Here is a 25,948-nt window from a genome sequence, read left to right as displayed (position 1 = left end):
GACCTACACACCACTCATTAAGCCATGCTGTGGTGGCATCCCACATACAAAATACAGGAAGACTGGCAGAGATGTTAGCTCAGGGCCAATCTTCCTCACCAAAAAAAACCAAAAAAACAAAAACCCACCAAGTTAATAGCTATACAGCTACAAAAGCTCCCAGATCAGAGACCCCAGATAACACCAGGGCCTCCTGCATTGCACCCTCCCTAGGGTACCCTCTTGGAAAAAATGCTGGTCCAAAGATTAATGTCTTAATTGTGATCAACTGGGACACTGGAAAAGAGATTGCCCTGAAAGATCCTGTGCAAATCCTTCTTGAATGCCCCATAACTACCTCCAGGGGAGGTCCCCACATGGGTCCCTCTCAAAGTTGAAGGGACTCTGAGGGATACCCTGGTAAACTGCTATGTTATTCCCTTAAACAGCCACGGGGAAACTACAATTAAAATTGATGGAGTTATCTGATCTGACAGAAATATTTACTGTTGGTCCCAGCCGAAAGCACATATTTTTAAAAACTTAACAAATTTATGATCAGAAATTTGGCCAAATTGGAAACTGATATTCAGAGCCTGATAGGAATTTTATTTTTGGCCTTCTCCTCTATGCTGAAATAAAACTATGTACACAGAAGGAAAGAAGAAAACTAGAGGGCCCGTCCTGTGGCCTAATGCTTAAGTTCAGCGTGTTCCGCTTTGGGGGTCCAGGTTCGGTTCCCGGGTGCAGGCCTACACCACTCATCTGTCAGTGGCCATGCTGTGGTGGGAAGATTAAGAAAGAAAGAGGAAGACTGGTAGTGGATGTTAGCTTGGGGTGAATCTTCCTCAGGGGAAAAAAAAAAAGAAGCAGCAAACTAGACATAAGGTAATTGAAAGGGCAGATAAGCCTCTTTATCATTCCGGCTGCAGTCCAGCTCTTTGGGGAGCTGGAAACAACCATCTGTCACGCAAATCTCTGTAGGGCCAAAAGTGCAGCTCTAGAAGTTCAAAGTCTACTCACCCTTTTGCCAATCCCCTAAACCTCACCTATTCCTCTCTAAATGCTTAGAAAGATCAGGACATTGGAAACAGAATTGTCCTGCATTTAATCTGTGCCTTTGTGGTATAAATTTTCTATCCCCATCTTCTCTAGGACCTAAGAGCTATTCTTTGAAATGCAAATGTTTCTCATCAGAAAGGGGGGAGGCATTTGGAAATTGGGCTAATAAAAAAAATCTCAAATGTCCTCTCCACAAATACTAGCAAAAACAAAACTGCTAAGATCTCTGCCTGTATGTGTGTATGTTTTGTCCTATATAAATGTATACACACACACACACGTTGTAAATGTGATATCTTTCTACCTTTGGATGGTACTGCTAAAATTGATTTGTAAAATAGTTCTATTTAGTTGGTTTGAAGGCAAGCATTTGCAAAAATTGGGCATTCTAAAGTTCTCAGGATTATTAAAAAAACGGAACTAACCCAAATGTGTTTTCAAGTTCATGTGATCTAAGATGATCTTTAGTAAATAAAAGTTAGTTTAAGTTTGTTGCTTTAATTAAAACAGGAATGTCTTTAGAGTTATCAGCACTAAATATAATACTTCTATTCTACCGAGGCTTACAAATTTGTCAGCAAGAAAAATAATTTGGAATGGTGAAATTTTCATAAGTAATATAAACCTAATTGTTAAGCACAAATAAATTTAAAAATGTAAGTAGAATAAAAGGTTTTTAGGTGAATTTTCAAAAAAGTTTCTCAAATCTTTTTGACAACTTGAAACTTTGAAGTTTTGCTAAGTTAAATTAAATGATAGAAGCCTACTGAATACCTAATAAGATAAAATATTGAATAATAATTAATGAATATAGGTTTATCTACTTCTCGCTTCTTCTTGCAGGGAAACTAAAGATAATATTAGGTCTATTAGTAAATATATCTTGTGTCCCACTGAGAATTTTTCTATGAAAAGGCACACATTTCTAGAAATTATAAAAAGTATCTGTAAGTCTGTCAATCCACAGAATGCTAATATAAAGGACAGTTTATAATTGCTTACATCTTAGTTTTCACCAGAAATTAAAGTCTTCTAAGGGTTAAAAATTCTAACATATGTAATTAAAACTACTAGAAATAATATGGGAAAAAATTTTACGTATGGTCAGTACTGGCCACGATTGGAATCCTTCTGTGTGCTGTGTCTGTATAGTCATGTAAGTGTTCTAGAAATTGTGTGAAATTTCTAAAATCCTAATATGTTCTGGTATAATGTTATCAGTCACAATTCTAGTTATTATCTGAAAATGTATGTCACAGAAATAATCAAATTCCCTCATCAACTGCATTATAATGAACCATATTTTTTTTTAGTCTATTGTCATTCATAGTTACTCTGATGTCTTGGCAAAGATGCTTCACCTTCAAGAATATTCATAGAAAGGAAACTTACAAAACTAAACTGTTTCTTGGCATCAAAATCAAGACTCACACTAAAAGGACTGAAGCTGAGTACCAGGAAAATGCCCTAGCTGACTTTCAGGCAAAGGCAGCAGTAACACAATCTATACAGATTGTAGCACATGTGGATGAAGTCCAGTCTGCTTCTGCAAAAAAATGACCTCTCATTGCGACTTTTGCCATCATAATGTCCTTGTATCACAGCAACAGTCTGCTCACGAGTCAGAAAAATTAGGATGGGTAAACAATGGTGGTAAATTAAATGAACAGTTGGGGCTATGGGAAACCCAAGACAGCCACTTGGTTCTTCCTGGCTCCCTGGGAAACCCCATTTTTCAGGTTTTGCATTCCTTCCCCCACCAGTGTGCATTTACAATGACTCAAATTGGGGCCAGCCCCTTGGCCACGTGGTTAAGTTCGCAAGCTCTACTTCAGTGGCCTAGGGCTATGCTGGTTCAGATCCTGGGCACGGACCTAGCACCACTCATCAAGCCACACTGAGGTGGCGTCCCACATGCCACACAACTAGAAGGACCTACAGCTAAAATATACAACTATGTACTGGGGGGCTTTGGGGAGAAGAAGTAAAAAGAAAATCTTTAAATAAAAAGAAAAAGATGACTCAAATTATGACTCAACATTGGTGAGAAGACTTCTACAAAACTGCAACTCACTGCCTTGACAGCAGAAGAATAAAGGGATCAATGTGCTCTTGCTGTATTCACTGTTCTATTTTCTCTCCACAACAAAACAGAAGCTTCCCATTCATTCATCTCACCTCTATAATCGCCTGAAATGAGAACTTCTAGGAGGCGTGTGATTCTGGGTTTGCCCCTGCAGGGAGAGCTTTCTCTCCACGGATCGGACTAAGCGCCAACGAACAAACAATCAGAAATAGCTCCCTAATGTTAGGAGAGTTGGCCGATTCCCCAGCCAAATCAGTCTCAGCTCACCAATGATCGCTTGACTTGTCAGCTAAAATAGTTTTGGATAATCATATAGCCCTTGATTATCCACTTTCTGAGCAAGGAGGTGTCTGTGCAATAAATACCTCCTGTTGCACATAAATAAACGCCTCTGGAGAAGTAGAAACCCAATTGCATAAAATTAGGGAACAAGCACAGTGGCTACAATAAGTTTCACCTGATAATCTACAGTCTTGATTTGGTCAGCTGGTTACCTTCAGGTCTGGGCTCCTCGTTTAGAACCATCTTACAACCTGGATTTGTTCTATACCTACGGCTTGTTGAACCTTTGTAAAAATGACATGCCTAATAAGGTGATGCTAATTCAGTGCTTCGAGAGGATTTCCAATGCTTACGACCTCGACTGAATATAGACTTTGAATAAGAAACACCTGAGAGTTCTTCCTATTACTCTTTCTTGTTACTCAAATATGGCCTCGAGCACTTTCCAGTCAGTGCACTTTCCCTCTAACATGGGACACAACACCCAGAAAAGGTCCTTCCTGGCACCAAGAGATAAAGGCTACTGAATTTGGAAAACCTGACCCTTGATCAGCAATGCTTTTGAAGAACAGATCTTGATCAAAAAGGGGTACCTGTTAAAATTAATAAAGGAAACCTCAACTAAATTTGGAGTTGGGAAGGCCTGTAGAGGGTGCTCTCATGCCCTGCCACTCCTCGTCAATTGCCCCAAACAGGAAGATGTCAATTACAGACCCCAATAGGAAGACATCAGTTACTGACCCCAACAGGAAGAAGCATGATTTACTGACCCCAACAGGAAGAGACATACCTTGCGCTCCAAAACAGGAAGTGCAACTACTTTACTACTCTAGCAGGAGGAAGGAAAACTTCCTTCTTGCCCAGCAATCAGCCCAGCCAATGGAAGATGCCACAGCTCAGCCAATGAGAAGTTGTCATCATCTGAACTTTTACTTTCCTCCAATGAACTTGCTAATGACTTCCTTTCCTTGTCCCGCTCTCCTGAATATAAAAGCCTCCTGTGTCATGTAACCCCCAGAGTATCTCTCTGCTTGCCAGATGAGATGCAGCCATGAATCATTTAATAAAGCCAATCAGATCTTCTAATTTACTCAGTTGAATTTTGTTTTTTAACAGGTGAAATCAGCACCAGTAGGGTTTAAAAGTTTCCATAAGTGACTCCAATGTGCAGCCAGGCTTGAGAACCACTGCTTCCTGGTTCACAGGCCCATCTGTAGGATTTCCAAGTTATACTATCAACTATGCTCTTCGACTATATCAGATAATGCGAAAACTTTTTCAAGAGGGTTTGTCAATTTATAGTCTTATCAACAGTGTTTGAGAGTTCAGGTTGCTCTAGAGACTTAGCAATACCTGGACATGTTAAATTTTTATTTGTCAATATGATAGTATAAAATGGTATCATAATGGTTTAATTTGCATGTTCTTCATTACTAATCTTTTCTAATTTTATTGCCCATACATATTTCCTCTTCTATTAGGTTCTTATTCATGTCTTTCGCCCATTTTCTTATTGGGTTATTTTTTCTTATTGATTTATGGGAACTCTTTAAATATCCTGGATAATGATCCTTTGTCTTGGGCCTGAACCCAGACTCCATCAAATAACTGGCTCTGTGACCTTACATAAGTTACTTAACCTCCATGAGTCTGCTTCCTTTTCATAAAGTGATGTCACAACACCAGTTGTGAGGTTTACAGACAAGGTACATGAAGCACTTAGCCTGGTGAATAGCACAGGGCAGACGTCCAATACATTGTGGCTATTATGAGGACAGATTTAAACATTAACAAGGATACTGAAGATGAAATATTATTCCAGGCATTTAGAATTCATATAAAACAGATAAACTGTTTAGAAGAGAGGTCATGTGCTGTAGAAGCTAAGATAGCTGGCTCTGAAGAAAGAGAAAATACTATGTGACCTTAGGCAAAATATCCTCACTGTCCCTCAGTGTTCTCATCTGTGATACAGGATAACAATAGAACTGACCTCCGGATTGTTGTAACAACTAAGTGGGTAAATACATATAAAAGCTCTCAGGATACTAAAATCACTAAGATGATTGCAAATATAATTTTCCCAAATATCCACCAGAAAAGACATGCTTCTACAGTACACTGAGGAAACTGGTTGCTTTCAACGATCTGTTTTTTGGGTGAGAAATTTCGCACCAAGGACACATGGAAACACACAGCAAATACTCAGCACCGACTCCTTGGTGACGGGTGTGAGCAACACGATTAAGGACATAACATACTAACCTGAGTGCATTGCTGAAATAGATTCCACTCCCGAGATTTCCAATGTCTGTTCTTTTCACGCCACGGGCTTCAACGACTTTGGGTAAGAGCAACCCACTAAAAAGAAAGGGCATTATAATGATTTACTAGAAAAAAGGAATCTTTTATTATAGCCTCATAATTCTAGCAGAGACAGGTACTAATTAAGGACATTATGCTAAGTGAAATAAGCCAGACACAGAGAGACAAATACTGCATGACCTCACTTATATGTGGAATCTAAAAATGTCAAACTCAGAGAACCAGAGAGTAGAATTGTGGTTTCCAGGGTCTGGGGATTAGGGGAATCGGGGAGCTGCTGGGCAAAGGGTACAAACTTTCAGTTATAAGACGAACAAGTTCTGGAGATCCAATGTACAGCATGGTGATTATAGCTAATAATATTGTATTGCATACTTGAAATTTGCTAAGAGAGTAGATCTTGCATTCTCACCTCAAGAAAAAAAAGGTAACTATGTGAGGTGATCGATGTGTTAATTAACTTGCTTGTGTTAATTTACAATGTATGTGTATATTAAATCATCACACTGCACACCTTAAAAAAATCACACTGTATAACCTAAAATATACAATTTTTATTTGTCAATTATACCTCAATAAAGCTGGAAAAAATAAATGCACCAATTAAAAGACAATAAATAAATAGTACGAAATGAAAAGAAAAATGCATTTCAAAGTAATCCCACAAAAGGAGTTCCAGGTGCCACTAAAACGTACCAAGCTATGGCCAGTTTCTCATCATCATCTTGGCCAGCTCTGGGCTGCTGGCCATTTTTCCCGTCTCTGGGCTCGGCCTCCTTCAGGCGAAGACACCCTAGTGCTCAGTGGAAGAATGTTTAAGCCCAATGCTGCCTGCATTTCTTCCTTGTTCAAGAATTTATGCAGGTTCCTATGGGGCTTCTAGCATTCAAACTCTCTGCAATCAAAGCAAAACCACGGTTCCCCGTGGGAAGGCAGGTAAAGGGACACTTCTGCCTCTTACTATAGAAACATCTGCTGTTTGAATTTTGTATTACGAGATGGGACTATTTCTATAAAATGGCTTTTAGTCGTACTTAGAAAGGCAATTCCCACTCAAAGATTATTTTAAAAAAATTCTCCCATTTTTCATTTAGTACTGTTACAGTTTATTTTTAATTTTTAAATCTTTCCTCCACGTAGAGCTAATATAAGTGTGAGGAACTTTATATTTTTTCTAGGTAGTTATCTATTTATCCCAATATTTAGTATTGAGAAATTATCTTTCTTCTACAGAGATAAAAGCTACTTTTATCATATACTAAATTGCCTGTTTCTGTGCTTCTTTGTGGCCTATTTATTCTGTTCATTCATCTATTTATGCACTACTTACTATACGAATTACTACAGCTTTATACTATGTTTTCAACGTCTGACTGGTTAATTTTCCCTCTTTACTCTTTCTTTTTCAGAATTACCCTGGTAATGTCAAATCTTTAAAAAATATCTGCTGGGCTGGCCTGGTGGCATAGTGGTTAAGTTCGAGTGATCTGCTTTGGTGGCCCGGGGTTCACAGCTTCGGATCCTGGATGGGGACCTAGCATCACTCGTCAAGCCATGCTGCGGTGGCATCCCATGTACAAAATAGAGGAAGATGGGCACAGATGTTAGCTGAAGGCCAATCTTTCTCGGCAGGGAAAAAAAAAAGTGCTGTAGAATCAGCTTATTTCTTTAAAAAAATCTTTTTAGTACTGTTATTGTGATAGCACTAAATTTATAGGTTAATACAAGGAAAACTGGCATCCTTCTGGTTAGTGCAAGCGTCTTTTGAGTCCTTCAAAAGCAGTTCACAGTTTTTTCCAGATGGATCTTGTATGTTTCTTTTTAAGTCTCTTCTTCGGTATTTAATTAAGGATCCAGGTTTCATCATATTTTCCTGCTCTGTGCAACTTCAGTTTCAGCCCTAACATTCAGTGGTTATTCAAAGCAAACAGAAAGTTATAGTTACGTTTTGAATAGAGAGGCAATCTAATTTCTAGACCTTTCTCTTTAAGTGTTAGACTATCTCTAGATTAGATACACATGGAAGAGTCAAGAAATAGAGTCACCTTTTCTCAGGAAGCAATTCATATCCATGTACTACACTTTAAAGTATATATAATAATAAATACATAATTTAAATTATATATTTAATTATAATTTAAAGAGTTCAATTTTCTCTGGAATGCAATAAGCTGGCTGATTTTCACTGAAGAGACCCATGCAGTGTAGCAAAAAATAAGGTGAAACAGTTCACATGTATGAGGCTGAAAAATCTGGAAGACAAAGATGGTGCACTCTCACCGGGACAGGATTCCTACAAAGCTTCGCACAGGCGACCCATGCAGCAAGCGCTTCACAGTGCCAAGCCGACTCAAAAACTCCGTGGTTTCATTCACTTTGCCAACTCGAAATATCTGCAAGATGTTCACTGGACTTCTACTGTAAGAATTAGAAGAAAAACCTTGAGATTACATGATTGAAAGCAAAACCAAAAATCATTATTAGCAGCAGAAAACACAAAACAGCCCAAATGTCCATTATTAGGTAAATGATTCAATGAATCACCACAAAAGGTATCTTGAAAATGCTATACAGCCACTAAAAAATCACACTCTTAAAAAATAAATAAGGATATGAAGTAAAACTTCATAGTGAAATATAAATTTTAACAGTAGGTTACAGAACTTTATGTATGGTATGATCCCAAATTTTGTGAAATATATAATATTTGGAAAATACAGATTGCATGAGTTCATTCACTGATTCACGCATTCATTCAGCAAATATGCTCGTGGCAAGTATTGTGCCAGAACAACACGGTCTTGGCTTCATGGAGCTTACTTACAATCTAAGCAGAGAGAAAAAATTCTAGAAGTTAACAAATACCTGATTTTAAGCATTATTAAGGAAATCAACCAGGTTCAGAGAGATGGTGGTCAAAAAAGGCAGCTTGGAGGTGACACTTATTGGCATACAGCATGATACAGTATATATTTTAAGATCTAACTAGTTGTTATGGGAAAACAAATCCAATGAGGTAGGAGGGGAAAGAATGTCAAGAAGGACATTCCTGCACCAGCGTAGACGAGAAGTGGTCTGGCCTATGGAGGGCAGCAGTGTAAGAAAGAAGTCAGGAGATTAAAGGTATTTTGGAGGCAGAACTGACAGAACACGGTGACGTGGGGTGAGGGGGAGAGCATCAGCAGCGGCGCTGGGTGGGGAGCTGAGACGGGAAGCACGGGGAAAGACTGGGGTCCGGCTGAGGGAGCGGCGCAGGCGCAGAGGGGTTCGAGAGCCTGCTCAGCGCGCCTCCCCCGCTCGCGTGTGGTGGGGTCCCGTTGGTAGCCTGGAAGTAGCTACCACAGGGGGCAGTATTTACACCACAGCCACCAGCAAACACGACAGATCAGGACTTTTATTTCAGAGAGCTGGTTTACCAGCATACCGCCGGGTACAGAGAAGAATCAACAATTCAATTTGGGATATGTTCTACACCAAAATGTTAACCGTGGTTACATTTTCTCTGACTTTTCTCTGGGTGGTGAGATTCTGGGTGGTCTTTACTTTTCTTTACATTTTCCTATATTTTTATTTTCTAAACTTTTAGCAAAGAATATGAATTTTATAACTAGAAAAACATTAATATGAAAAAATCATTATATTAGTGAAATGAAATGGAGAAAATCTGATTTTTCACAGCAGCTGACTCTCTCTAGGGCGAGCCTGCTTTTGCTGTATGAGTACTTTAATACTCAGGTGAGGGTGGGATCTCTAAGGGCTTGCTGAGTTACATTAGATGACTGAGCAGCACCCCGCTCCCCAGGGCTGGAGGACATACCTTTCCTTCCCTTTGACTCTCTGGAGAAAGCCAGCTACTGCCCTCCTTATTCTACCTTCATTGTTACTAGCCTCTTAATTAATATTAGATTCTAGCAAATACCTAGGGGAGGGTCAAAAGTCAAATCAAAAGAATTTGATTATACATAAAAGCAAAATCTGGAAAAGATCTACAGAAATGGATTTTTTTAATTGAGGTAAAGTTCACATATCATAACATGAACTATTTTGAAGTCTACAGCTTAGTGGTATTCACCACGTTCAAAATGTTGTACAACCACCATCTTTATCTAGTTCCAAAACGTTTCACCACTCCAAAAGAACACGCCATACCCATTAGCAGTTAGTCTCCATTCTTCCCTCTCCCTGCACTAGGCAATCTGCTTTCTGTCTCCATGGATTTAATTTACCTATTCTAGATATTTCACATAAATGGAATCATACAATATGTGGTCTTTTGTGTCTGGCTTTTTTCACTTAGCATAATGTTTTTGAGGTTCCCCCAATATATTTTTATCACATTTTATAAATAAATATATATTTTTGTTCAATTATATGTATACACCATATTTTGTTAATCCATTCATCCACTGATGGACATGCGGGTTGTTTCCACCTTTTGGCTATTGTGAATAGTGCTGCTATGAACACTCATGTACAAGTATCTGTTTGTGTACTTGTTTTCAGTTCTTTTTTGGGTATATAACTAGGAGTGGAATTGCTGGGGCATATGATAATTCTGTGTTTAATTTGTTGAGGAATCCCCAAACAGTAGCAGCACTATTTTACATTTCCACAAGCAATGTCTGAGGGTTCCAATTTCTCCAAATCATCATCAACACATATAATTTCCTTTTTTTTTTTTAATATAACCTTCTTAGTGGGTGTGAAGTGGTACTGGGAATGGAATTTGATGATCACTGACCAAGGCAGGCAGAAACTAATTTTAGACAGGTCTGAATTAGTCTAGAAGAGAGACGTGGCTGGGTCTGGTTCTAGTAGGGTGCTAAAAACTAACTCTCAAGACAACAAAACCCACACACAGACCTGATTTGTAGCATTTGCTGATATCCACCGTGTAAATCCTCCCACCATAGCGGATTTCAAGTTACTAATGGTTTAACAATCAATTAACAAAATCCCTAAAAATTTAACAATTGGCCCCCGCAAGCTGGTACAAGTAGCTGCAATTCACTACCATTGGCTTTAAGGAGTGTGCAAGGCTGAAGAAAGGTAACCTGGTCTGTTATAATGAGATCCGAGAAAGACTTCAGGCAGAGAAGTGCTGCGGTGTAATGAATGACCAAACCAATGAAAGTCAGCCCCACCCTTGAGAACAATCAATAAACCTAGTTTCTGAACCTTGAAACTGGGTCTGGACTCTTAGCCGAGGTGATTCTACAAAGTTATTACAATCCAATAAAGGCTTATTTGAGCAGCTGATCCATCCGTTTGTTAGCTGCTACCTCAGAAACAGGAACATGCACAGTCAACAAGGAAACATGTAATTGACATTTCGGGCTGCTATAGCTGTTCACGTGTTTGCCACGTTTTCATCTGAGTGCTTCACGCCATGGAGTGGCCATTTTAGAAGCTGCCACGCCACATTCCTGCATTTTAAAATCTTAATTTAAGTGGATTTTCCTATGTAATACTCTTCAACACATAAACTCAGGGTCTGATCCCATGGCCGAGTGGTCAAGTTCCTGCACTCACTTCAGTGGCCCAGGTTTTCACCTGTTCGCATCCTGGGCACGGACACAGCACGGCTCAACAAGCCACGCTGAGGCAGCATAGCACATAGCACAACCAGAAGGACCTACAACTAGAATATACAGCTATGTTCTGGGGGGACTTTGGGGAGAAGAAGGAAAAAAAAAGGTTGGCAACAGATGTTAGCTCAGGGCTAAAAAACCCCCCCAAAAACCCATAAACTCAAATACCCTTTGATTTGAAATTTTAAAATTTAATTCTCAGCAAGATTAGGTAACCTTGAAATTAGAGTGGAATAGTAGGGAGTGTTTTCAAGCGTAGAACACTGCCCCATGCCCTATTATAAACAGAGAAGAAAGTAACTGGTCATCACAACATAGTTATCTTGTTACTGAGGATTAACTTATCCAAGTAATTCACATCAGAATGTGAAATAGTATTACAGAATAACAGATCCTAACATACTTCCTTTATACTTACCCGCAATTATCCTGCAATAACTCTTTTCTAACTCTGAAAAATTCTTCAGTGTTCTCTTCAACATGCTCAATTTTGCATCTCAAAGCTCGATATTTGGCAAGAGATGGTGGGTTGGGTTTGGCCAGATTCGTTTCACAGACATTAACCATGTCTCTTATTAGCTGTAGACGGAAAGGATACACAGACATTAGAATCACCACATATCAAAATATTTTTATCACTTTACACTTTCTCAAAAAAGATTGGAAAAATAAGCTTATCTCTCCAAAGCTTTTGATCAACAACTGCCTGTGCTGTAAGTAGCATGTTAAAGTGAGGGCAGCTGCCTCGGGGATAGCACAATACACGATAATAATACAGTTGCATTAGGATAGCGCATCTTGTTAATGCAGTGTTTTCAGGTACATTATTCCTCTAATCTGCAGAAGTATTGAGGTGGGCACCATACACACCCTCTCAGAAGCAAGACTGACTGAGGTTCGTTACCCTGAGTGTTAGGCAAATCATTTTAAATGATTAGGAGTTTTAACTGTGGAAGGGTCCTTTATTATCTCATGTACTGGTTCATCGCACCTACTGATTTTTCACTTATCTTGGATTACAGATTCCTCTGGAAATCTGCTGAAAGCTATAATTTCCCCCAAACATGCAAAATTTCACATCTATAAACTCCTCTGAAGTCTAGGTCACGGATCTCTGATCTTGTCTTAATCCCTTTATGCACAGATGAGGCAACTCAGAGCCAGAGAGTGACAGTGGTCTCATCCAAGACACGCTGGCCGTCGCTCTGACCTCCTCTTTGCTGAGCCCTACTCCTTCCCCCTTAGCTCGGGGGAGACGGTCTGTTTCTGAGTAGTCACGGTAATTCCATTCTCCTCGCCAGCAGCTGGCTTAGGAATGCACACATGACTCAGTTCTGACCAAAGAAAGAAGAGTTTGCCAGGGGCTTCCTCTAAGAGACACAAAAAGAAATATTCTGGAGGAGATGCTATGAATTATTGCAGCTGTAAGATGGTTGTAAGGGAGCCGAGAGGGAAGAGGTCCCTTTACAGGAAGCACAGAGATGGGAAGCAGCTGCCTTGATGATAATGCTGCCTCTCAGTGCACTAGGCCAGCAGCCACCGTGCATCCGGACTTGCTGCTTTCCAGGGTGATCAGCAGCCTCACTGTTCAAGTCAGTTGCAGCTGTCTGTTTCTTCTGCAGAAAGAATCCTAACTCATCTCCTGATCTGGAAAATTATCCTAGAGTGTAGCAATTTGTGATTCAGTGTCCCCTTATTCACCAGATTTGAAGAGAGCCCTCCCCCAACATATTTTAAATTGAATTCTATATTTCAGAGATTTACCTGGCAGAGGTCCTCTTTCTTCGCTAACAGTCTCAGGGTAATTTGTTCAGCTGTTGCACCTTTGTGAGGTACTAATCTGTAGAATTCCGTCATCATCTTTTGCAATTGTTCTTCTGTTTCTCCATTTTCCAGTGCCGTCTTTACGAGAAGGAGAATTCCCTCTGCCTTGCTCACCTGTAAATAAAAGATGATATACGCTTATTAAAATGAAATCTCGCTAATTATAGAAAAAGTGAAGGAACACATAAAAATATCTAAAATAGTTGTTAGATAGGCCACAACTACTAGTTTTCTACTTGACACCTGCCATAAAACAAATGCAATGTTCACTGAAGCTGTGTCTCAGTGACTGGGATGCCATGAGGAGCTTCCCCAAAGTGCTTGGCTTAACTAGAGGAAAGAACCAGAGCCTTGAATGTCTATATCTATGTATCTGCATCTACATCCACAGAGAGAGAAATGCTAATGCAACTGTGGGAGACTTGCCTTTCACACAACAAATTTAGACAGATGTCAGAATCGAACTAGGAACAAAACCCTCCAGAACCTGTTTCTAATTATGCAAGTACTTCTTAGATTTTACCTCAAGAAACCTTTTTCTCCCTGATAGAAATTAGTTTGACTCCATAGAGGAAAACTGCCTATATTATATTAGGATGACAATGCAGTTGCACAAGTTGTCCCATTGGGAATATTTTGACTTGTTCTTTCACTCATATGTAATTAAAAGGAGCATTTTCTGGAGGGCCGGAAGCATGCCTGCCTATCCCTCAGACAGTCAGAAGGTACAAGACTCTGAAGCCATCACTATGAAGTGGATTAGGGTCTGAGCATCTAACTGAGGACCAAGAGCACTTATGTCCCCCAGGCCTGCTACAAATCTCCTGACCTAGAGAAGCAGGCCTCCCAATGAGCCGGCACCAAGCAGCCGAGCTTTGATCAGCAGCTGTGCCTGACATCTTACAGAGAGGAGGGTCTCGTTTCCTTGGAAGCTTATGATCCCCTCCGTGCTCTTGGTATTCCCCTTCTCCAGGGTAAGAAGAACGGACAGTCAGGAACGCATCCAAGAACAACCGGACTCACACTCAAACATAAGTGGTATTATTTAAGCTAATAAGCCAGAAAGCAGGTTTGCCATGTCAGACGTTGTATTTCAAGGACACACTTGACTTACATCATTAAGACTAATCCTGTTCACAGGCTGGAGGAGTGTGTGCTCCAGGTGGCCGAGAGCTTCTGCCCAAATCATCTCCACCAGATGGCTCACCTCTTGGCTCAGAGTGCTGGAATTTATTACCTCCTCCAACAGCAACTGCGACAACAAAACACAAAAAAAACACCAACAGAAAGTTTTCATGACTGGGTTTATTTAAAACCGAGATGAACAGAGGCATGAGAAGACACAACGAATCATAGCCTAGGAGGGTCGCCCGCAGCCAAGCAGCTATTAACACCGTGGGCCTCCTCTTCCTGCTCGTCTCTCCCTCCATCTCCTCCCTAGCCTCTTCTCTCATTCCTCCTTCTCTCGTTTATTCCCATTTTATTTTTCCTTTTGCCTTTTTCTTCACCCTGTAACTTTAAGGCCTGCCAGTGGCAGTAAAGGTTAAGTGGCATTAAGGGAAAAGGATTCCTGACTCCTGGCCTAGGTTATAATGAAATCCTTTGAAAGCTGTGAGGGCTGGTGCTGAAATAACCAGTAAGTTTTATGGCTCCTCCTGGGACTTACTTCCCACTCAGTTTCCACGCCTTTCTGTGGGTCTGCCTTTCCTTTTCTTAACTCCTAGTCTTCTCTCCTGCCATTTTTCTATTTGTCATAAAGAAAACATTTCTATTAAAAGTATTCAATCAACAACACAAAATAACACGTATAAACACTCTTACTGCTTGCAATTTTTCAGATGCTAATTGGGTTGCTTCGGGTGTAAAATGTTCTCTTAGTAGAAATCCTTGTTTCTTCAGCTCTTCAATGAAATTTTCATAGTATTCGCTTGCCTCTGCAGAGGTTTTCTTTACAGATAACTGTCTTCTGGTCTGTGAATTACATATGCAGCCAAGTGTCAGGATATGAGGACACAGTAGCTTACTAATATATCAATCTTTACTGAACACCTACTGTGGCTCATGAGGACAGGAACACAAACAAGTCATCCGATCCCTGCTGTGAAGGAGTTTGGAAACTAGTTTTTTAAAAGAATTACTTAAATCTTCAGTTCTTCACAAAACAGCCTAAAACGTGAAAGTAAGGGGGAAAAACCTGAGCAGGCACAACAGGCAGAAAAGACACATCTGATTCACTGGAGAGCCACTCAAACGTTCATTCAGAGACACCCCACTCTTCCTTTCCATACTATTCTAATTAGCTTTGAAGTCTGGCTTTCTAGCTTTTTAGAAATGAAAAAAATAAACTGGGGGAGGGGCAGAAATGATTACTGTTAGAGGCAGGTACACAGTCAAAACAAAATGATAGCTACAAGCAAGGAGAAAGGCAGGAAAGCTCTTAGGTCATACAAATAATGCTAAAGGCAGGCAGCGAGGAGCCCTGTGGATAGGCACAAACAGCCTGCCTCATTCCAACCTGCCTATGGATGAGGCATTTTCTGCTCTGCCTGGAAATGCCTGCCCCTGTAGTGCGCAGGTATCCCACCATTAACCTCAGAGCCTGAAGGAGGATTCGCCCCAGCCGGGGTCCGTGATGTCCTTGTGGGGGTCGGCCAAGGCCCTGGCTCTGGGGTGTTCAGCCCCGGGGGAAGCCGGACTACTCACGACCCTGAGACACCGCCCCCCAACACTGGTGGCCCAGGATGCCTGTGAAACTTGGAAAAAAGAAGTATATCATGTTCAAGTTACTCCACTTAAGAATGCAGAGTTTACCATAATTTTGAAAGATTTCCATCAAAATGGTTTCATAAAGGAGAAGGGCAAGCTAGAAAAGCCTCCTCTGCAGAGCGGCTCCTACACTGCTGGTCAGGGAAGATGACTTCGCCCACGGCGGGCAGACTCACCCCAGGGGCCCCACCCGCGTTCTCAGACTCCGGCTGGCTGAGAGGGGAGGCTCCCTGGACCGGCTCTCACTACAGCAGGCAGGAAGGCACAGGATGGTCTTGCAGTGTTATAGTTTTCTTTTTCAACGAAGAAAAACAATCATGACACTTTCTATCATAGTTTTCAACTTGATTTTTACTTACTTTTTACCCCCACGACTAAATTTTCCACAAAATATAGTATATATTTTTGGGTAAAAGGTAATAGAACCCTTTCTCCTTCTTGGACACATCTGACCTTGGATTAACTCTTTATATCTGTTCGCATAGAAACCTGGTAAGGGTGGAACGTCAGCTATAATATTAGGCAAGTTTGCTTGGGTAATGGTGACCTCTTATTACTAAATTGCATCAGGACTGGGGGTTCAATGAATGACCCACAAATAGCAGGTAGGAAACCTGAGGCTGGGGGGTCCCTGTGAGTGGTGAATCGAATAACAGGCACTTTCTCTAAGGCATCTCGAACCTAGGCCCATGTTACAAGACGTATGGGCTCCTGTGGGGTGGGGCTTCTAATTCAGGTGGATCCTGCACCCATCTGATGTGAGTTTCCTTCTTTACCCCAGAGCTGACACGTGGAGTGGGGGCAAACGAGAAGTGTCCAGAGCCAGAGCGAACCGCTGTGAGGACCACTCCCACTGAGGAGCACCTGTGCACCCTGCAGGCTGCTGTGTTTCCTGCCTGTAGGTCTGAAGGTCCAGACAGAAGACACCCTGATGGGTGTTGCAGCATTTTATTTGAACTTTAGGCATTAGCCTTGGATTAATTTTTGTTTCATAGTTGTTTCAGGTTGGAACCACGCCCTTGACTTAACACTGACTCATGGCCTCTGCCAAGCCTTTCCTGCCGTAACCAAGTGCAGAACACTTCACATACACTTCAGTACCAGCTCTGCTACAGTGGATTAAAATCACGAATGCCTTGCTTCCTCCCAGGTGGTGACTTCCGAGGGGAGGGTGTGAAGAATTTTTTATCTTTGGGTCCCAGTGTCTAGTAGACTGCTTGATATACTTAATGAAGTGTGTGAATGGATTAAGTAGGTACTTGATAAAGTGTGTGAATGGACTGCTTTTAGAGGTGTATACATTGGGAGAATATTCCATAAGTGATTCAGAACAGGGGCAGGAACCCTGGCTGCCCTGCGCCTCAGTGAGTACTCTCCTCTGAGGAGAGCCCTGTGCTGCTGTGGTCAGGGGGCACTGTTCCCACCATGCTCTCCTCTCCTGCCGCATCCCAAGAGAGAACACATTTCCACTTTTCAAAACTATTTACCAGGTAAAAAGGAAAAGGTTAACAGATTGGCTGGTTCATCTACCAATTTTAAGGAAACTGGTTATGAACAAGGGTAAAACACAGGAATCAATATAAAGATCATTACCTCCGTGCCATCAGCCATGAGGAAGTGTGCAGATATGAGAAAAGCACGGTCCCCGGGGTCCTGGGAGCACTGCAGCTCCACCACGGCCAATTCCTGAGCTCCCTCCGTCCCAGGCTGGAAAAAAGGTTACTCTTTCATAAGCTGCATTTATTAAATAACAAACCACACATGCCATTTAAAAATGTTGATTATACAACTTACAAAAATCAGTTGCATTTCTACACACTAATAACGAACCAACAGAAAGAGAACTCAAGAATACAATCCCATTTACAATCACAACAAAAAGGATAAAATATCTAGGAATAAATTTAACCAAGGAGGTGAAAGACCTATACACTGAAAACTATAAGGTATTACTGAAAGAAATCAATGATGGCATAAAGAATTGGAAAGATATTCCATGCTCATGGGTTGGAAGAATTAACATAGTTAAAATGTGCATATTACCTAAAGCAATCTACAGATTCAGTACAATCCCAACCAGAACCCCAATGACATTCTTCACAGAAACAGAACAAAGAATCCTAAAATTTATATGGAACAACAAAAGAGCCCAAATGGCCAAAGCAATTCAGGGAAAAAAGAATAAAGCTGGAGGCATCACAATCCTTGACTTCAAAATATACTACAAGGTTATAGCAATCAAATCAGCATGGTACTGTCACAGACACAGACACACAGATCAAAGGAACAGAACTGAAAGCCTAGAAACAAACTCACACATCTACGGACACCTAATCTTCAACAAAGGAGCCAAGAACATACAATGGAGAAAGGAAAGTCTCTTCATAACTGGTGTTGGGAAAACTGGACAGCCACATGCAAAAGAACGAAAATAGACCATTATCTCACACCATACGTAAAAATTAACTCAAAATGGATTAAAGACTTGAAGGTAAGGCATGAAACAATAAAACTCCCAGAAGAAAATACAGGCAGTACACTCTTAGACATCGGTCTTAGAAGGATCTTTTTGAATACCATGTCTACCCAGGCAAGGGAAACAAAAGAAAAAATAAACAGATGGGACTTCATCAGACTGAAGAGCTTCTGCAAGGCAAAGGAAACCAGGAACAAAACGAAAAGACAACCCACCAACAGGGAGAAAATATTTGCAAATCATATATCCGACAAGGAGTTAATCTCTAAAATAAATAAATAACTCACACAACTCAACAACAAAACAAAATCTGATCAAAAAATGGGCAGAGGATATGAACAGATATTCTTCCAAAGAAGTTATACAGATGGCCAACAGGCACATGAAAAGATGTTTGACATCACTAATCATCAGGGAAATGCAAATCAAAACCACAATGAGATACCACCTTATGCCTGTTAAAATGGCTATAATCATTAAGATAAAAAACAACAAATGTTGGAGAGAATGTGGAGAAAAGGGAACCCTCATCCACTGCTGGTGGGAATGCAAACGGGTGCAGCCACTATAGAAAACAGTATGGGGACCTCTCAAAAAATTAAAAATAGAAATACCATATGACCCAGCCATCCCACTACTGGGTATCTACCCAAAGAACTTGAAATCAGCAATTCAAAGAGACTTATGCATCCCTGTGTTCACAGCAGCATTATTCACAATAGCCAAGATGTGGAAGCAACCCAAGCGCCCATCAACAGATGACTGGATAAAGAAGATGTGGTATATAGGTAATGGAATACCACTCAGCCATAAAAAAAAAGCAACAACACAAAATCGTCCCATTTGCAACAACATGGATGGACTTTGAGGGAGAAAGATAAACACTAGATGATTTCATCCATATGTGGAAGACAAACAAACACACAGACAAAGAGAACAGATCAGTGGTTACCAGAGGGGAAAAGGGTTGGGGGGTGGGCTTAAGAGGTGAAGGGGCACATTTATATGGTGACCGACAAATAATAATGTACAACCGAAATTTCACAATGCTGTAAACTATTGTGACCTTAATAAAATTTAAAAAATTGTTGATTATAAAACTAATACATGTTCATTTAAAGATATAATTTAGAAAATACCGAAAGTATAAAGAAAAAATAAAAATCAACTGAAATCATACTACAGATATATAATCTCTATTACTATTTCGGTATATTTCTCTCCTGTATTTTTACTATAGATATATCTGTATACAGTTAAACTGTTACCACTTTTCATATTTTCTTTATCACAGAGGGAATGTTAGTTTCAAGTTATATTTTATTAAAATATCTAAAAAATACAAATACAGCATCATTTCGAATGCTAGTGTTAATTTACATTTGTGTGATGGAGAAAAAATTTTTTGTTTTTCTTTTTAAAGAAAAGTAATGGAAGTTCAACATGGTATAAACACTTTGTGTCAAATCTACTCTTAAAATACAAGAAACTGTTAATAACAGGGAGCAGGACCTTTATTTTTAATGTCATATTAATATTTTGCATTGTTTACATTTTTATTATGAACATGCATTACTTTTATAATAAAAACACAAAAATTAAACATTAAATTTCAAATGTAAAAATTTTCTTGACCTTTAAAAGTCACCTCATATATTAAAGAATATTTATTCAGGATATGCACAACTTTCAAAACAACGAGAAAATTATCCAACAGGAAAAATAATCAGAAGATATTCAAACAGGTTTTTTCCCAAATAGCAATGACTCTTACTTTTTCCAAGGAGTTATATTTTGCAACTTCAAAATCTTGAGGAAAATCAAGAATTTCAACATTGTCTGTATAAAACCTGAAATTCACATAATTAAAAATTTACTAAAGAGTAAAAATGGACTAAACAGAATTTCAATAAAATTTTTCTTGTATCTCTCCTAACTCCACACACAATCTATTTCAGGGCCCTCCCGCCTCGTCGGATAGTCTGACAGTCGTTGAGAGGCCTGGCGCAGCGACCGGGCTCCTCTTCCTATCACTGTGCCCCCTAGACACTCAGCGCCCCCTAGACACTCAGCGCCCGCTAGAGCCAGGCGGCCTGTCTGCCCCCTTGATTCCAACCCCTGCAGGCGGGGTCACTCCAGACAGGCCCACACCTCAGCTACCCTTTAAAATAAAGGTGTCAGACTTAGAATAAGCTGTACTTTTAATTTGGATATTTGTCCTCTCTTTTAACACTACTATTAGCAAATAAAATAAGACCAAATGTGAGGCCTAATTGATACTGCAGTTTTGGGTACACTTTCAAAAGCTATACAGAACTTTAGACTCATGCTCCATTTGCGGAAAGCTGTTATTATTTCTACTTTTTAAAATATTAAGTAGAGAGTAATGAACTGTCTTTACTCTAAAGGCTGTTCAGTAAGGAAACAGAGTGAGCAGACTGCCCAAATCTCATCTCCAGTGGTTTTTCTTTTTTAAAATCAATCTAACAATATGTCCAATCTCAAATAATAATGAGAAGATAAAAATAATTATCACTGTACTAGTTGAAGTAAAAAGTCTTAAATAAATAAAAACAATAAAGAATTAGATAAGCAAGATAAATGAAAATACTACAAAAAAATACTGATATACTAATAACGTTATAATACTGTGCTTGAGGTTTAGAAAACATTTTGCAAACTGCCGAGTCCTAATGATCCGAAGTATATTACTTAGTGACTTCCACAACGTTCTCCTTCTCTGTGGAATTGTCCAGGGATAGATCATCTGCTTTCACTCCTAAAATTAAAACAAACAAGACATTGGTTTACTACTCTCAGATTTACTGTTAAGATTCTTGAATATGGGTCATATTTACCATACTATTCTACTTTTTTAGGTGTCCTTAAATTAGCTATAGTTATTGGTAATCTAAAGACAACAAAGTGGGAGAAGAGGAAGGGAGATCAGAAGATACTTAGAAAATATCATTATAATTCTACTTTAATAGACACGTGAGGAGAATTCTAATGTAATCCTACGGCAAGCATAGTTATGCAATGCATTTCTAATATACTACAAGGTCAGGATGAGTTCCTGAGAGCCACAATGTCACAAACAAAGGAACTGGGGATGTTCTAGTTTAGAGGAGGGAAATTCAAGGGTTCCCACATAATTTTTGCTTCATATTTTTCCTATAGAGGAATTGTAACACTAGCATGATGATATATAGGAATAATTCCTTTAATGCAAAGATTTTTTTTCCAATTTTAATTATGCTATCGAGATCTCAATGATCATCAGTGTATTTGTAGCAATTCTGGATCTGACTGTATTACTCTGGATGTTGAAAAATGTTTTCAACGGACAAGGAGTTTACTCTCCTGCCTATTTTGTTTCAGCTACCACTTTCCGAGACAGTAAGAAAGTCTGAGGACAGTATTTCTGCACAATCATTTGTCTAAAGATGCTGCACCACACCAAAACATTTAGATTTCTAAAATTCTTATAAATAATACGATTGCTATCATACATATCTAACATATATCATGTGCTTACTAGAAATTAATATTTACCAGAATTGCTTGACTTTTGATGCGACTCATGAGGAGTACATTTCTCTGTGTCTAAAGGCTTTCTTCTTGGCCAGATTTCAAAATAAAATCTGGGTTCATAAAGGAGGCATGTTTCTTTTAGAGAGATGGTCTTTTGGGAAAAACTTCTTTAGCAATAAGCTGGTCATAAAATTTCCAGTCATTAGGTTGTAGTGATAATTTTTTAACACAAAAGGTTCTTCCCCCACCCAGTTAAAATTACACGCCAAGCTTTCTGAGATTATCAGTGTTTTTGTAGTCATTTTGAATCTGACCACACTCGAGTGGATACTGATAAATCTATTTCTATTGCTAAAGTAGTCCTTTGTCCTTCACTATTTTGTTTCCCATTTTCTGAGATAATGAGAAACCTAATTATTTTCATAGTATTTCTAGACCATCCTTTGTCTATAACATCTTTGACTAAAGCACCTATAATACATTAAGCGCTTGATATGAAATGCTTACCAAGACTGCTTGCCTTTTGACAGGGAGGTGGTGTGAGGCCCACTGACTTATTAGGATCATAATTCTTTACATCCAAGAGCGTCCTTTCTTTGACAGATTCCCATATAAACTCTGGGTTTGCAATATGGATGTGGTTCTTTTGGAGAGAGTTCAGTTGATACTGGCTCAGAACATCAGCACTGTCTAAGATTATATGTGTGCACTAAGAAAAAAAGAATCAATTCCATATGAATTAGTAAAAAGAAAAATTATTTGTATCTGTAATTTTCACTCTTAAGAAGTCTTATTTGAAGGTAATTTGTAACAATTTTTCTCAGATTTCTAAAACTCTTATAAATAATATAATTTTTAGTTACGCAAAGTTAAAAAAAAAGTTTTTAAAGAGTATGGATGTGGATGTACCATAACTGATTAACCAACCCTAGAGGTGGTTTCCAAATTTTCACTAAACAATGCTGTGCCGAACATCTTCATGTACATATCTTCATACGCTTGTTTAATTATTTCCTTAGGAGGGGAATGAGACGTTCAGAGGGTATTCTTTATTTATTTATTTTAATTGGTAATTTTATTAATTTATTTTTGGATAAACAGTATACACGCATTGCTGAAAATCTAAAAGTAAAATAATAAGTTAAGCAGTGTTCCCAGCTCCTCTCCCCCGGGGCAGCTGTCATGACTTGTTTCTCAGGTGTCTTTCTACAGCTCTTCTATGTATAGGCAACACACATCTAAGCACACAGCCCTTCTTTTAGCCACAAATGGCTGAACACACTGGTCTGTACTTGCTTTTCCACTTAATTTATCTTGGAGATCATTCCTCGCCACTACATATCAAGCTGTCTCCTTCATTATAACAGCTGGTATGCACATTTCAAATGTTTATATACATTGGCAAAATAACTCCCAAAAAGGCTGCACTCACATATGTAAGAATTTCCAAAAAATGAGAGACCATGTTGGCATTCTCTCCCTGGAAGATAAACTGAGAAGGTCTAACAGGCATGAATTATTCATCTATCCACAGAAATGGTGAGACAGGCTGTGTAAGGAAAGTATACACAATTCTGCCTAAACTGGAGGTAAACAGGGACATTCCATTTCTGATATTCATAGGCAAACTACTAAATGCCAGAGAAGCACCAAGCATCCAGCTGGAGTAAAACATGCTACACAGAACAAACCAGCCTCCCCTTCAGCAAGCCCCAGGGCTGTGGCCCAGGAAGCGGAAGGCTGAGTCAACCCCATCAAGAGGGAACCCCCAATGAGGGAAAAGCAACCGATACAGGGAAGGTCCTGCATTTGCAGGCCTGGAATCCAATGGCTCTGGACTTCAATTTTACTTCTCATGATGAGGTGGTTAAAAAAAAGGGGGTTGGCTTTAATTATTTTCAGGATTTCCTCCAACTGTGAAATTCTATATCTAAACTGCCAGACCTACAGTTCATTTCAAGAGAGGGAGGGTAGCTCCCTCCGGCTTTTAAATAAACAAAACAAACAGTACAAGCTGTACCACAAAGATCAGTTCAGACTGCATGTTTTCCTTCTGTCCTCTATGAGTCACACAGACAGTATCACTCCAGTATTGACAGCCTGGTGAGTGACCATATGGAGTGCTTTTAGCAAATGCTGCCCTGTAACTTTTCTCCTTCGAGAATAGATTTGGCTGGTCTGAAATTATTTCTGTTTATGTCTTCAGCTGTGCTCTAATAGTATCAGATTCCATGCATGTGGGCTTGTCCTACAGCTCACGGGAACAGGGGGAAGATGGCACTAGGCGGTGTTCCCTCTTCCGCCTCTCCTCAGCCCAACTTCCCTGGAGGCCCTATCCCAGTTTCTCCTGCCTTCACTAACTTTCTCCTGCTGCCAGTTTTCTCTGCTTACTCTTCTAACCATGACCCCTGCTCCCTTAACGCATAATGTTTATCATACAGTTTTTATGAAATTTGCAAATACCTGAGGATTTAATAAAAAGGAAAATTTTCCACCATTTTCCTTAATGTCAGTTTGTAGCTTTTTCTTCTGTTGACGAGGTAAGTGCTTGACTTTCAAACAGAAGGTACAATTTGCAAAGATTCCTACAGTCATCCTGCAGGAAAAAAAAGTTTCAAGTCAGTTTTTAAGGATTCTCTTTTCAGTAAATATAACTGACAGTGAATTTAGAATTGTTTTACATGTAAACTGTGAGAAAGGCGGACATTATTTTTTAAAAACATATTGCACTTATGTTATGTAGTCATGTGTCACTTAACGATGGGGATACATTCTGAGAAATGTGTTAGGCAATTTTGTCCTGCAAACACGATAGAGTGTACTTATACAAACTTAGATGGTATAGCCTACTAAACGCCTAGGTAGTAATGGTATAGCCTATTCTAGCCTACAAGCTTTAGAGCATGTTACTGTACTGAATACTGTAGGCAACTGTACCACAATGGTAGTATTTGTGTATCTAAACGTAGAAAAGGTATAGTAGAGCCAACCCCGATGGCCTCGTGGTGAAAGTTCAGCACATTCTGCTTCAGCAGCCCGAGTTTGGTTCCTGGGTGCAGAACTACACCACTCACCTGTCACTAGCCATGCTGTGGTGGCAGCTCACATAGATGAACTAGAAGGACTTACAACTAGAATATACAACTACGTACTGGGGTCTTGGGGAGGAAAAAAAAAAGAGAGAGGACAACTGGCAATGGATGTTAGCTCAGGGCGAATCTGTCCCAGCAAAAAAACCCACAAAAGGTCCAGTAAAATCACAGCATAAAGATAAAAAATGGTACACCTGTATAGGGCACTTACCATGAATGGGCCTTGCGGTACTGGAAGTCGCTCTGTGTGAGTGAGTGAGCGAGCGAGCGAGTGGTGAGTGATGTGAGGGCATAGGGCGTTACTGGGCACGACTGTAGACTTCACAAACACTGTACACTTAGGCTCCACTAAATCAGTTTAAAGATACTTATCTTTCTTCAATAATAAATTAACCCTGGCTTACTGTTATTTCTTTACTTCATGAACTTTTAAACTTTTTGACCCTTTTGTAATAACACAGCTTAAAACACATATTGTACAGCTGTACAACAATACTGTCTTTCTTCATACCCTTATTCTATATTTTTTCTATTTAAAAAAAATTTTTTTTTTTACTTTTTAAGCTTTTTGTTAAAAACTAAGACACAAACATACAGAAACACCACTCTGATATTAGGATGAAGATCACCAATAAAGGAAGATATCTGGGAGCATTATCAACAAGAAGCAAAATCTTGAAAAGTATGTTACTCTCCAAACAGTACTTCTCCATTTCGCTGGTACAGCAATTCAGGAGGCCATCTTGGGAGAGGAGCTGGGTCATCCATGACTTCACTGGCAGTGTGTGCTGATCAACACGCTCGAAGGCCGTGGGGTTCTCACTGTGCCAGATCACTTGGGTTTCAATTTGTAGCCTGCAACACTGCCCCCAAGCAAGACTGTTCTCCTGTCCTTAAAAGCCTTGAAACCTGGCACTGACTTGGCCTCCTC

General features: G+C 39.7%; 1 protein-coding gene across 9 annotated transcripts in view; it reads right to left on the bottom strand.

The window, feature by feature from the left end:
- PARP4 (poly(ADP-ribose) polymerase family member 4) overlaps nt 1-25,948 on the bottom strand; it is a 131,878-nt gene that overhangs the window by 99,218 nt on the left and 6,712 nt on the right. For 6 of the 9 annotated variants that reach the window (XM_070577758.1, XM_070577762.1, XM_070577760.1 and 3 more), the window contains 11 exons: nt 24,389-24,521; nt 22,433-22,634; nt 21,104-21,170; nt 20,166-20,241; nt 17,509-17,622; nt 14,971-15,120; nt 14,264-14,401; nt 13,090-13,263; nt 11,744-11,904; nt 8,015-8,152; nt 5,675-5,770 (listed from right to left, as the gene is read on the bottom strand). In XM_070577758.1, the coding sequence (XP_070433859.1) occupies nt 5,675-5,770; nt 8,015-8,152; nt 11,744-11,904; nt 13,090-13,263; nt 14,264-14,401; nt 14,971-15,120; nt 17,509-17,622; nt 20,166-20,241; nt 21,104-21,170; nt 22,433-22,634; nt 24,389-24,520 (1,448 nt within the window). In that variant the 5' untranslated portion in view covers nt 24,521. The remainder of the gene's footprint in view (nt 1-5,674; nt 5,771-8,014; nt 8,153-11,743; nt 11,905-13,089; nt 13,264-14,263; nt 14,402-14,970; nt 15,121-17,508; nt 17,623-20,165; nt 20,242-21,103; nt 21,171-22,432; nt 22,635-24,388; nt 24,522-25,948) is intronic. The other 3 variants (XM_070577759.1, XM_070577764.1, XM_070577761.1) reach the window with 1 other exon arrangement.

The sequence above is a fragment of the Equus przewalskii genome, chromosome 16 (assembly GCF_037783145.1).
Source record: "Equus przewalskii isolate Varuska chromosome 16, EquPr2, whole genome shotgun sequence".
NCBI classification, from domain to species: domain Eukaryota; kingdom Metazoa; phylum Chordata; class Mammalia; order Perissodactyla; family Equidae; genus Equus; species Equus przewalskii.
The sequence above is the reverse complement of the archived record's forward strand: the minus strand, read 5'-3'. Positions and strand labels throughout refer to the sequence as shown.